The sequence below is a fragment of the Gopherus evgoodei genome, chromosome 8 (assembly GCF_007399415.2).
Source record: "Gopherus evgoodei ecotype Sinaloan lineage chromosome 8, rGopEvg1_v1.p, whole genome shotgun sequence".
NCBI classification, from domain to species: domain Eukaryota; kingdom Metazoa; phylum Chordata; order Testudines; family Testudinidae; genus Gopherus; species Gopherus evgoodei.
The window spans coordinates 69984500-69997490 of NC_044329.1; the positions used below are offsets into that span (position 1 = coordinate 69984500).

The following is a 12991-nucleotide window of genomic DNA, read 5'->3' on the forward strand; positions in this document are numbered from 1 at the left end:
ACAGGAAGAAAAATGTCTTGCTTAAATATAGGTAATTTAAAGTGTTACTGACCTATGCAAATCAAATATTGTTAATACATGAAAGATAAACACATTTTGTTTAGCATTTTCAGATGTCTGCCATAGCAAGGAGAAACTGTCTTCTGCCATTTGTATCTTCATACAACATACTTCATACAATAGTGTCACCACATTTCAAGCTTCAAGTAAAGCTTTAAATCTCACTCGTTAAATCTGAAAATATTAACTGGTTAAAAGTTATAGCACATTCTGGTGTGCTGTAATAAAGACTTTTCTTCAGTTCACAGTAGTGGTGTCTCTCCACAAGGTAATACAGTTTGGGAGTTCTGCATCTCTCAATAATCCCCCATTTTAGCCAATTTGAGAAACATGGAACTGCACCGAGTGGAATCCCATCTAGTTCTCACCAAAAGTATAATTTTCAGGGTTAGAGTGAGTGAATTCTCAGAACCTCAGAAGAGATCCCTCGGATTCCATCTAAATATATACATAACTTAAACATAAAATTAGTTAGCTCAGGGATATTCTTGACATCATAATTAGCACTTAGGTATGAAGACAGATTGTAAACTTTCTGTAATATTTGAAAATTAAAAGGTCATATCAACAACTTAGTAAATAAATCATTTTATATGTCCCTTTTTTTTTAATCTGCCACTCCAGAGGATGTGAGAAGACACATTAAGAATGACCAATATGAAATTAGAGCAAAAAAAAAAGTTTATTTTCTAAATGTTTTCTTTTTGTAATGTTCTTTTACCCTAGAAATCTTGACCATAATGCACTGTTGTCTGTATGACACAGATTAAAATTAAAATGGAGCTGATCAAATCCAGATGTCTCTACTTTTGAACTTGGCAGCAGGTCTGTTATAACTGAAGCATATATTGGCCCAGATCCTCATGTGGTGCATACTGGCATAGCTCTTCATGTTCAAGGAGCAATGCAGAGTTACACCAGCTGAGGATTTGGCCCATTATGTTAGACAAATAAATAATTTTTGAATGCTTATGAAATTGAATTCCACTGTTCGTAGGTTATTCTCCTAATAGTTGATAAATGAATTATCTGATTTCAGAGTGAATTAGAATATTGTATGTATTTGATCAGACTTTGGTAGCATAGTAGTTTTGAATGAAAGTTGCAATATTATCATAGGAGCTTATTTTCTTTTAAATCTATCTACATTTTGCCTATTTGTTTAGCATAAATATTAATCTACAGAAAGTAACCACTGACAAAATGGTGACTGACTTGATATTACTTAATGCCTTTTCACTAATGGAACACAGAATTTACAGTACAAATCTGTTTTCACATATGTTTCTGAGCATATGTCCATTTTAATCTCCTCTTTCTACATGGTAGGCTCGTTACAGGAAGGAGCAAACACTGCTTAAGCAGCTGCCTTGCATTCCATTGGTAGAAAATCTGCTGAAGGATGGTACAGATGGATGTGCTTTAGCTGCTCTGATCCACTTCTACTGTCCTGATATTGTCAAACTGGAGGGTGAGTGTGTATGTTAGATGACTCTCTAACATTAAAAAGATGGCGATGCAAGTTAAAATGGCTTTTTCTTCAGTATACATTAGAATGGTGGCATTGAATAGCATAGATACAGAAGAGGTAAAATTTGAGAGTTTCTTAAAAGCTCTGACTCATGCATAAAATTTAAGTTTTTAAAGAGAGAGCACTACTTACCAGGGTATCTCCCAATATTATGTTTACCATTACTATCTATAAATCACCAAGCAAATATAAGTTTGTAAAGATAATTCCATAAGGAACTGTTTTGGTAGATTCCTCACTCTTGAGAGCACATCCTTCAATGCCTAAAGTGTCTTGGCATCCAGTCCTTCTTGATCATTCTCTAGCCTTCTGTTCTTCCCATGAAAGCTTCAGCCTTGTTGGGATCATGCACATGGATCTCAGGCTTGCTCAGATCTGAAGTGTGAAATCCGTATGCAAAACCATTCCAAAGAATGCCTTCAGTACTACAGGCCTCCAGATTTAAGAAAGAAAAACTCCAGTTGCTCTTGGGCTTATGAGATGGAAAAAGTTGGCTTTCAAGTTATGTAAGTGTCAAATCCAGGCACGTGCTGTTATTGTCTAGTGTATCTGATCAGAGAAGGGTTGAAACCAGGACTGCCATGGATGCTCACTGTTTCGATCTTTGCTTCCAGTGCTAACACCTTGCCCACTTACTATTTGAGAACAGACAGAGATTCAGAATTTCTGACTGAAGCATTTTTTAGGCCTGAAGTTGGAATCTCATGTATGCCTTCCCACAGATTCCTCCACTCTCTGTTTTTCAGAACAGTGAAGCAAGACAGGGCTCATGTCATCCTCGAATCCCTAGCTTAATATCACCAGTTTTATTGTTTGGATCTCCTAGCCATAATATCCCATTTACCCTTTTAAAATATGCATGTGAAGTCTCCCTTTCTGTCTCGAAAATAAAGTCAGAGATGATCAGGTCCTACTGTGAGAACCATAGAAAACATTACAAATATAAAGTTTGATTGAGCCTTACTCTATCTAACAGTATTATTCTTGACACTTATTAGATTTGAATGTTCACATGGGAAGCACCAGGTCATTTTGGAATTAAGGACACCAGCTACCAGAAGGGTATGCAGTAAAATGGAGAAGCTTTAATAAATAGGGGAAAAAGCAGAAACATAGACCCAATGTCTTCTCATTCTTTGTATTCTGGACTACTTGCTTTCTTTAAAAAAGACCGTACCTGGCTGCTTTTAGCAATTTATCATAATCTTCCAGTCCAGGGAACAAAAGTTTTTCTTCATCTGACTATGAATAGGGCATTATTTTTTTATATCTTCTAGTGTGAGGCTTTACGGTCCAGAAATTAGAACTCAGTACTGACAAGACCACTTTTACTCCCCTGTCTCTCAAAGCTGCAGTCTCAGTAGCTATTAGATCAACAACCAGGCTGAGTGAGGCTGCTTATGCCAGATTCTCCTTTCATCTTGTTCTGTAAGGTAAAGTAGATGCTATGTCCACATCCTAAATCCATCTTAGTTAGTTGGTCTCTTGTAGTCTTTATCCCAAACCAAATTTAACAGAAGAAATTAAACCTGAATATTTTCAGTTTAAAAGTGCGTTGATTTGTTACCTGATGAAGAAAGAATTTTTTTGTTGTTTTCAAGATTTTTTTGCATTTGTGGCCATATTCAAGTTGGTATCAGTTTCAGTTGAAAGATTTATCTAAATTATTAACTCCTGTCTATGACCAACATAAGTCCCTCTACCAGGTAGCCCATCCTAATAGTTGTAAAACACCTTCCATGGAATGCTGGAGAAATGTCTCCACCCTGAAATTTGTAAAGCTGCCTGTAATGGGGTCACACTAACCTCTCACGAGCACCCTCTGGCTGAGTGCATGTGCCTACACTCTCTCTAGGGTGACCAGATGTCCTGATTTTATAAGGACAGTCCTGATATTTGGGGATTTTTCTTATATAGGTGCCTATTACCCCCCACACTCTGTCCCAATTTTTCAGACTTGCTGTCTGATCACCCTAACTCTCTCTCTCTCTCGGTGGTGGGTCTTTGGTGACTTGGCCCTCCAGCCAAGTCATATACAGTCTGTCTGTGAGATAAAAGCAACATAAACCCCTTTCAGGGTACGAGTCAAACAGAAGCCTCTCTTAGTGCCCTCTGTAATGTGTCTCTCAGTTTGTCCCTGCTCCAGAATAGAACGGTGCCCCAGGGCTCCTTCCCTGAAGGCAGTAACTTTGCCCTCTCAGGGCCTTTCTGGCCCCAGCTCTTCACTTGGGCCATTAAAAGAGTTTGATTCCTCTTCTGGGGTGTATCAAAGTCCAGGCCACTTTTCCAGTGACTGGTAGAGAGGAGCTGGGTCCGCCTTTTACTCCAGGTCCCAGTCCAGGGACCCTATAGGTAGCAACTGTCTGTGATGTCCCTTTAAATAAACTGTGTTGCTGCTATAATTCCCTGGGCCCCTTCCCCATGGCTCCTGCATATTCTTCACCCTTATTTCAGGGCCTTGTCCTTGTGGAGTTCCAGCAGCCAGCCTGGAGCACCATCCACTGTTCTCCAGCTGTAGCAAGGAACTGAACTCACTCTGGCCCTGCAGCTCTTCCTATACTGACCTGCTGGGCCCTGATTGGCTGCTTCCCACGCAGCCGCTCTAGGCAGCCCGAAGTACCCTCTCCTGCCCTTTTCTGGGACAGGGTGTGGCAGGGCCACAAGGCCTCCAGCAGGGGACTTCAAGACCTCATCCACTCCATCACACTGCCACATGAAACTTTGTTCACATCTTCACTTACCTGTACTCCCTCAATTTAGTAATAAAATCTGATGCTTATATTCTTTCCTTTTTATTTCCTTCAAGACCTCATTCTTTAAGAACTTCTCTAGGGAACTATTACTGTAGTCTATCTCTTAAAAGACAATTATTGAAGGAGAAAGGAAAGTTACTCAGCTGTACATGGTATGTAGAGTATATTGTAGCATCAGAACCACATGCCCTACTCACCATTACCACTTCTGTGACTATAAATGGTATTTTGAATAGTAAAAGGAAATGAGGGCATCAAGGCCTGCAATTCCTTGTATTAAACTCATTTTGAACAGTTGGCTCCAAAAAATAGAGTGTATGGTGCCAATACTGATATTGGTTTTATATGTGGAGCCAGAGTTTGTGATGTTGAGGCAGTCTCTCAAGAGTGGCTGTTCAGTGATAAGAAATAAATATGCTTGGAGAACTCCAGTAACAGATGTAAAATTCCATTTACCTTACTACTTGTATCTGAGCATTTAAAACCTAGTTGCAAGAGGGATACTGTAATCAGTGCAATATATTTAAGTTATACAGTTATGTTTGTGATGGGCTCAAAATAATTGGGTCAAGAGTTAGATCATAACTTATTTTCAGGAAGGGTCATTAAAAATCATAATTAGGAATTATCATTTACCAAAAAGCCCAGTCATAGCATGTTTTAGAAAATATTCAAGATGTTAATCTACTTCAATAGCATAAAAACAAACCTATAAAAATGCAATGGAATAAAATGTAAGATGACATAACTCAAGATTCTGAAATTAAAATCTAATTCAAAACTTGATTTTTAAAAAATTCCTTTTAACAAAAATTTTTCATTTTTTAATCTACCTCCAAAATGCTTAGCATTTATTATATGTAAGGCTTTTATTTTCAGATCTGTAGCTATGCTTAACTTTTTCTGTTTTGTGCTTTCGTTTTAGATGTTTGTTTGAAGGAGACCATGTCATTGGCTGATAGCCTTTATAATCTACAGCTCATACAAGAATTTTGTCAGGAATATTTGAACCAGTGTTGCCATTTCACTCTTGAAGATATGCTCTATGCTGCTGCTTCAGTAAAGGTGAAAAAAAAAATTTTTTTTTTGAATGTGTGATTTCTTCTGATCTGCTTTAGTAATGCTATTTTAACTGCTTTTAGGTCTATTGCTATGTGGTTCAGTGAAAAAGGACACTGCATTTGTTGGGACATGGTGATTAAAGTATAATGTGCATATAAAATGCATGTTTGAGCTGCACATATCACCTCATTTTTGATGGTTATTATTGACCTTGAAATGTAAATATATTTTTAAAAGGAGAACAGATAAAACTTGAATTTTGGGCAGACTGTCATAACTTTGTTCTCTCAATTAAAAACACACAATCTGCAATATTTCTTTAAAAATGTAATTGAGAGTTATGATGGCTGTGACTTCCTAAGTTTTTCAAACTATAGTGTAATTTAAAGTTATAGTTTCTAGAATAACTAACTCATCTCCCCTTGTCCATCTATACAGAAATATAAAATATATATACAGTGTTAAGTTCTGTGTTTTACATGTGTATGTGCTATCTTTATTTGATAGGCTATGGTTGCTCAGAATTTCCAGAATTAATTTAATTTAAAAATCTAACACTTATGCACATAATTTATAGTTGTGTGTATTTCATTTCCTTACCTTAAAACAGAAAACTGTACTGAATTTCACAGTATGTGTGTTCATTATAAAGAATGGTATGAGATACAAGTAAGTGTTTGAGTCTTCTAACAGGTATACAGAATTCTACATATAATTGCAATGAATGTGTGTAGTGTTACCTGAATAACTGCGTTTAGGGCTCATTTCTGCTAAGTGCTGAGCACCTACAACTGCCACTGACTTCACCCAGATGAAGGTGTTTAGCAGTTCACAGGAGCACTTAGAATCTTCCAGATTTGAGCTGTTGCTGTGTACTTCAGGCTTTATCTGCACACAGACACATTGTGCCTTCCCTCGATTGTGGATGCACTGTTATTGGCATAAATGTGCTTTTAATAGGTATAGCTTTTCCATTGGGGAAGGGGAATAAACTATACAGCTTTGTACCAATATAGCTGTGTTCACAATAGGATTCATACTGACATAACTGTAATGCTAAAACATCACATCCCTAGTTGACATACTACCACAAAATCTGTGAGCAGACCAGGCCATAGTCACTAAGGGCTTGTTTACATGCAGCATTATACCAGTTTAACTTACGGTGTGATTTTAAACCTTTTCAGTGAAGCCAGTTCAAAAGGCTGTGTGGACACTCTTGTTTTGGTTAACCCAGGGTTATTTCAGTTTAAGAAAATTAAAAACAGATTTAAGCGAAATCAAAATAAGCTACTCTTAAATCAGAATAAGACTTAGTCTACACTTAAAAGTTAGGTTGACATAGCCATGTCAGTCAGAGATGTGAAAAAAACACCCTGACCTACATAGCTATCGTGACCTAATCCCCAGTGTACCCAGTTGTGTCGATGGAAATGTGCTTCTGGCAACATAGCCAACTTTGCTGAGGAGGATGGTCTTCATATGCCAACAGAAAAACACCTTCTGTCAGGTAGGCTGCATCTACTCTACAGTCTTTATGCCAGCATAGTTATGCTGACATAGTAGCCTTAGGCCAGGTCTCCACTACACTCTAAGGCCTAAGCGGGGGCGGGGGTTCGAACTAAGTTACGAAACTTCAGGTATGCTATTCGCATAGCTGAAGTCGAGGTGTCTTAGTTTGACTTACCTGGCCATCCTCATGGCGGCGAGTTGACTGCCACAGTGCCCCCGTCAACTGCGCTTACTCCTCCTGCTGAGGTGGAGTACGGGCGTCAATTAGCGGATTGATTTATTGCATCCAGACAAGACACGATAAATTGATCTCCGATATAGTGAACGCCACCCGCTGATCCGGCGGGTAGTATAGACGTGTCCTTAGTTTGGTATAACTACGTTGCACAGGGGTGTGAAAAATCCACACCTCAGAGCAACGTAGTTATACCAACCTTAACCCCCCCACGTAGACAGCGTTTTGTTGATGGAAGAGCTACATAGCTATTACCTCTCTCTGCCCTAAGAATATCGATATAGGGGATTGCACTGGTCTAACTCCACTGATTTAGCTAAACCATTGCACTAAGGAAAATAGATATGTGCATACACAGTACTGTTTTTATTCATTTTATAGATTTATTTCTTAACAGCTTCCTCTTAACTTGACAGAACACTAATTCTTTCAGGACTACATAGATGCCAAGTTTGAACTTTTAATATGAAACTGTTCTTTAGTTTACAAGTGCCAAAAAGTATCTCAGCAATATTTTCTGGGACTGTAAAACATTTTCTCTGTGCTTGGGTGATAAAATAGCTGAATAGATTTTCTTCAAGTTATAAAATGAAAACGCATATCAGGGCAAAACATGTCTTTTTCCAGAAAGTTATATGCTTAAAACAGAGACTTACGATGGAAATTCTATCGTGACTGTAACGATAGTGTGACCAGTATGATTCTATAATAGATATTTTCAGGCTTATCCTTCGAACATGGTAAGGTATCTCACAGAGACTGAGCAGAGCTTTGAGTACGCCTTTGGTACCTCTGCTTTCTTATAATGAACTATCCTCTTCTCAAAAGAAGACAGTAAGAAAAAAAAAAAGTGCCTCTTTTTGCTAGTCAGGTATCTTCTTTAAGGTCAGTTTAGAGAATTGGAGACAACTGTTGAAATGGTTTCTTCCCTAAATGTAACTCTCCTTTTTGTGTTTTGTTCTTTTTTCAAAGACTCTATTTAAAATATTTCCCTTTTTTGCTTAAGATTCTTCTTTGAATGTCTTCAAAGAGTTAAACATTCTTTTTGTGACAGCATAGCCATTGCAGATGGGATGCAATCAGTTTTCTGCATAACTGGGTCATCTTCACGGCTGCTCTTATGATCTCCAGCAGTTTCTCAAACTGAGTCAAAAGGCTGGAAGCCTGCATATTGTTCTGCTGGATCTCTACTAATATGGGTAGCCACACTGACATTAATGGGACTGCCTGTGTCAGTAAGAGCTGCAGAATCAGTCCCCTAATAGACTCATAGACTCATAGGTCAGAAGGGACCAATATGATCATCTAGTCTGACCTCCTGCACAAGGCAGGCCACAGAACCCTACCCATCCACTTTTATACAAACCCTAATCCAGGACTGAGTTATTGAAATCCTCAAAACTGGTTTGAAGACCTCAAACTGCAGAGAATCCACCAGCAAGCGACCCATGCCCCACGCTGCAGAGGAAGGCGAAAAACCTCCAGGGCCCCTGCCAATCCGCCCTGGAGGAAAATTCCTTCCCGACCCCAAATATGGCGATCAGCTAAACCCTGAGCATGTGGGCAAGGCTCACCAGCCAGTACCCAAGAAGGAATTCTCTGCAGTAACTCAGTTCCCATCCCATCCAACATCTCCCCGCAGACCATTGGGCAGACTTATCTGGTGATAATCCAAGATCAATTGCCCAAATTAAACTATCCTATCATAACATCCCCTCCATATACTTATCCAGCTTAGTCTTGAAGCCAGATAAGTCTTTTGCCCCCACTACTTCCCTCGGAAGGCTGTTCCAAAACTTCACTCCCCTAATGGTTAGAAACCTTCGTCTAATTTCAAGTCTAAACTTCCTAATATCCAGTTTGTACCCATTCGTCCTCGTGCCTACATTAGAACTAAACTTAAATAATTCTTCTCCCTCCCTAACGTTAACCCCCCTGATATATTTATATAGAGCAAGCATATCCCCCCGCAGCCTTCTTTTGGCCAGGCTAAACAAGCCAAGCTCTTTGAGTCTCCTTTCCTCTTGCTGATTATTCTGTTACTTCACATATTGAAACTTCATCAGTTCCTACTAGAGGCAGCCAGTTTCATCTACTTGAGTCAGCATTTGGCATTTTCAAATTTCCACATCACAGACTGCTCCCTATCGACATGCTTGTTATACTGTTATCTCTTATTGCTTAGAATATCTATTTGCTTGTATTGTGGGAGCAGACAAAAGGAAGTGGACAGCAGGCTTGCCCACTATGTCAAATTTCTGCTCATCCCATCCTGAGGTGAACTTCTTCCATGCATTTTGATCTCTTTCCCCCAGACCTGGCTATCTGGAATATATGGAATCCATGACTCCTTATTGCTGTGCTAAGCTAATCCATGACAATGAGTAATGCTATTTTTGTATAGGAGGTGCGTAGTGTATAATGATTCAAATAAGTATCCAATATAAAGCTTTGAGAACAAGTATTTGGATATAAATATTTTCTTTATAAATTAATTTCTTATATTGTACACTTTAAAAATGCTACAGACTAAGTAATTTTCCTGCTTCTGAATAATTTCTTTAGAGTGGATTTAGGACATTTGTAAATTGAAAAAAGCTCATTGTGGCCATGCTTTCACAAGCTTCATGTGGCACAGATACCTATTTAGATGTGAATGGTACACAGAAAAGCTGCCAAGTTTTCCTCCTAAGCCTTGGCAGGGAAACACTAGCTGGTGCTGTAAGCTCTGTTCTGCATGTGTGGAAAAGACATCTGATTTTAAAATAAATTCACAGTTAAGATGAGGGCTTTCCAAATTTCCCAGGATATCCATTGGGAGTAACTTCTAATAAGAATATATGCTCCCTTGATTAATCCCTTTGAAAAAGCTCGTGTTGTGAGCAGAAACCTTTTGTAGCTTTTTCTCTGATTTTCTCAGTGTATCCTAGCCCCTGTCCCTCTCATACAGCTTGTTTTCCTTATTGAATCTCTTTGACTAAAAGGGTATAATGGAATTTGCTGTTTCCTTTCTGCTAGAGCTTTGACTAATGCACTGCCACTTGCCAGCAGGGGGATGGTTTGCATCATTTCTGCAGTATGCACAGCCTGCAGATCACCAGGCTGACATATTTCTATCTCCAGCTTATAAAATTAAGTGTGATTCCTTTGTACCTCAGGGAAACTATCATAAATTGATTATCTTTTAGCTTGTAGTTTTGATCCCTTTTCTGTATAAGAAGCAAAGTGATTTAAAAACAAATTAAATATGTTAAGAGCAGGATTAAATGCTTCAATATAATACATTTTAGAATAGTTATTTGAAAAGTTGCTCACAGATGAAGTATAACATAAATATATGTAGTGTACATATCTTCAGAAGATTAAATGCAATCCAGCAGTCTGCTTCCTCCCAATTTCATCTTCCACCAGTTGCAGAAGCAGCAAACAATTTCTTTGTACTTGTTGAACTTCAATCCTTGGGCTTAGTAGCAATCATTAAAGCAGTAAATTAAGATTTCTAACATGCTTACACCCAGGGCTGGAGCAACCCATTAGGTGACCTAGGTGGTTGCCTAGGGCACTAGCATTTGGGAGGTGGCATTTTGGGTCCTTTGGCGGTGACCGCAGCAGCCAGATTCATAGATTCATAGACTCTAGGACTAGAAGGGACCTCGAGAGGTCATCGAGTCCAGTCCCCTGCCCTCATGGCAGGACCAAATATTGTCTAGACCATCCCTAATAGACATTTATCTAACCTACTCTTAAATATCTCCAGAGATGGAGATTCCACAACTTCCCTAGGCAATCTATTCCAGTGTTTAACTACCCTGACAGTTAGAAACTTTTTCCTAATGTCCAACCTAAATCTCCCTTGCTGCAGTTTAAGCCCATTGCTTCTTGTTCTATCATTGGAGGCTAAGGTGAACAAGTTTTCTCCCTCCTCCTAATGACACCCTTTTAGATACCTGAAAACTGCTATCAGGTCCCCTCTCAGTCTTCTCTTTTCCAAACTAAACAAACCCAATTCCTTCAGCCTTCCTTCATAGGTCATGTTCTCAAGACCTTTAACCATTCTTGTTGCTCTTCTCTGGACCCTCTCCAATTTCTCCATGTCTTTCTTGAAATGCGGTGCCCAGAACTGGACACAATACTCCAGCTGAGGCCTGACCAGCGCAGAATAAAGCGGAAGAATGACTTCTCGTGTCTTGTTTACAACACACCTGTTAATGCATCCCAGAATCACGTTTGCTTTTTTTGCAACAGTATCACACTGTTGACTCGTATTAAGCTTGTGGTCTACTATGACCCCTAGATCTCTTTCTGCCATACTCCTTCCTAGACAGTCTCTTCCCATTCTGTATGTGTGAAACTGATTGTTCCTTCCTAAGTGGAGCACTTTGCATTTATCTTTATTGAACTTCATCCTGTTTACCTCAGACCATTTCTCCAATTTGTCCAGATCATTTTGAATTTTGACCCTGTCCTCCAAAGCAGTTGCAATCCCTCCCAGTTTGGTATCGTCCGCAAACTTAATAAGCGTACTTTCTATGCCAACATCTAAATCGTTGATGAAGATATTGAACAGAACCGGTCCCAAAACAGACCCCTGCGGATCCCCACTTGTTATACCTTTCCAGCAGGATTGGGAGCCGTTAACAACTACTCTCTGAGTACGGTTATCCAGCCAGTTATGCACCCACCTTATAGTAGCCCCATCTAAATTGTACTTTCCTAGTTTATCTATAAGAATATCATGCGAGACCGTATCAAATGCCTTACTAAAGTCTAGGTATATCACATCCACTGCTTCTCCCTTATCCACAAGGCTCATTATCCTATCAAACGAGCCTTGTGGATAAGATGTTCGGCTGTCCCATCGTCCGCATTTAGAAGGAAGGACCTGAGGCGGGGGGCACAGGGACGGCCACCTGCAGCAAGTAAGGGGAGGCGTGGCACGCAGGGGAACCGCTTCCCGCCCCAACTCACCTCTGCTCCACCTCCTCCCCTGAGCATGCTGCCTCGCTCTGCTTCTCTCCCTCCCAGGCTTGCGTCGCCAAACAGCTGATTGGCGCCACAAGCCTGGGAGGTGGGAGAAGTGGAGCAGCAACATCATGCTCGGGGAGGAGGCGGAGCAGAGGTGAGCTGGGGTGGGGAGCTGCCGCATGGCTCCCCGGACTTGGGGGAGCTGCCGTGGGTGAGCTGCTGCAGAGGGGGGCATCTTAGGGTGGAGGGGCAGGGGGGCGGAGAACTGCCACAGGGCTCGGGGGGGCGCAAGGTGGAAGCTTCACCTAGGGCATGAAACATCCTTGCACCCGCCCTGCTTACACCTTTCTTTGTGAAAGGCAGAAGGTTGGGCAGAAGTTTCAGTACATTTCCTGGCCTCGATGTGTGTGGCCTAGCTGTTGCAACTTGTCAAGTGGATAAGACTGTACAGCAGGTAGTGATATTATCATATCAAAAATCAGTTAATCTCTGATATTGCTGCCATAAGTAACAAAAAGAAGCAAACTGCCAACAGAGAGTGCATTTTAGGGGAAAGCAGTGGCACAAATCACAGTTGAGCTTCCAGGATGGACATGGAGTTTCTAGTGCAGCAGTTGAAAGGAAGCTAGGTACTCTACTCTGACTTCCTGTGTTCTGTTGTGATTAAATATGTCCACCTTTCCAGACCATCTTGTTATAGTCTGAGGCTTAACAGTTAAACAGGAGATTCAGGGAATATTGCTTCAGTGTCCTACAAAGGCTACCTTCCTTTAAAGCTAGGACATATACTTTAAAAATATAGCATGCCTATAGGATGTTGCCAGATCTGATCAACAAGATTCCAGTCAGTAAGGCTATATCCACACTTAAAAC

General features: G+C 40.1%; 1 protein-coding gene across 4 annotated transcripts in view; it reads left to right on the top strand.

The window, feature by feature from the left end:
• Positions 1-12991, top strand: part of CAMSAP2 (calmodulin regulated spectrin associated protein family member 2) — a 164858-nt gene that overhangs the window by 110366 nt on the left and 41501 nt on the right. For all 4 annotated transcript variants that reach the window (XM_030573089.1, XM_030573091.1, XM_030573090.1 and 1 more), the window contains 2 exons: positions 1390-1531; positions 5270-5409. In XM_030573089.1, the coding sequence (XP_030428949.1) occupies positions 1390-1531; positions 5270-5409 (282 nt within the window). The remainder of the gene's footprint in view (positions 1-1389; positions 1532-5269; positions 5410-12991) is intronic.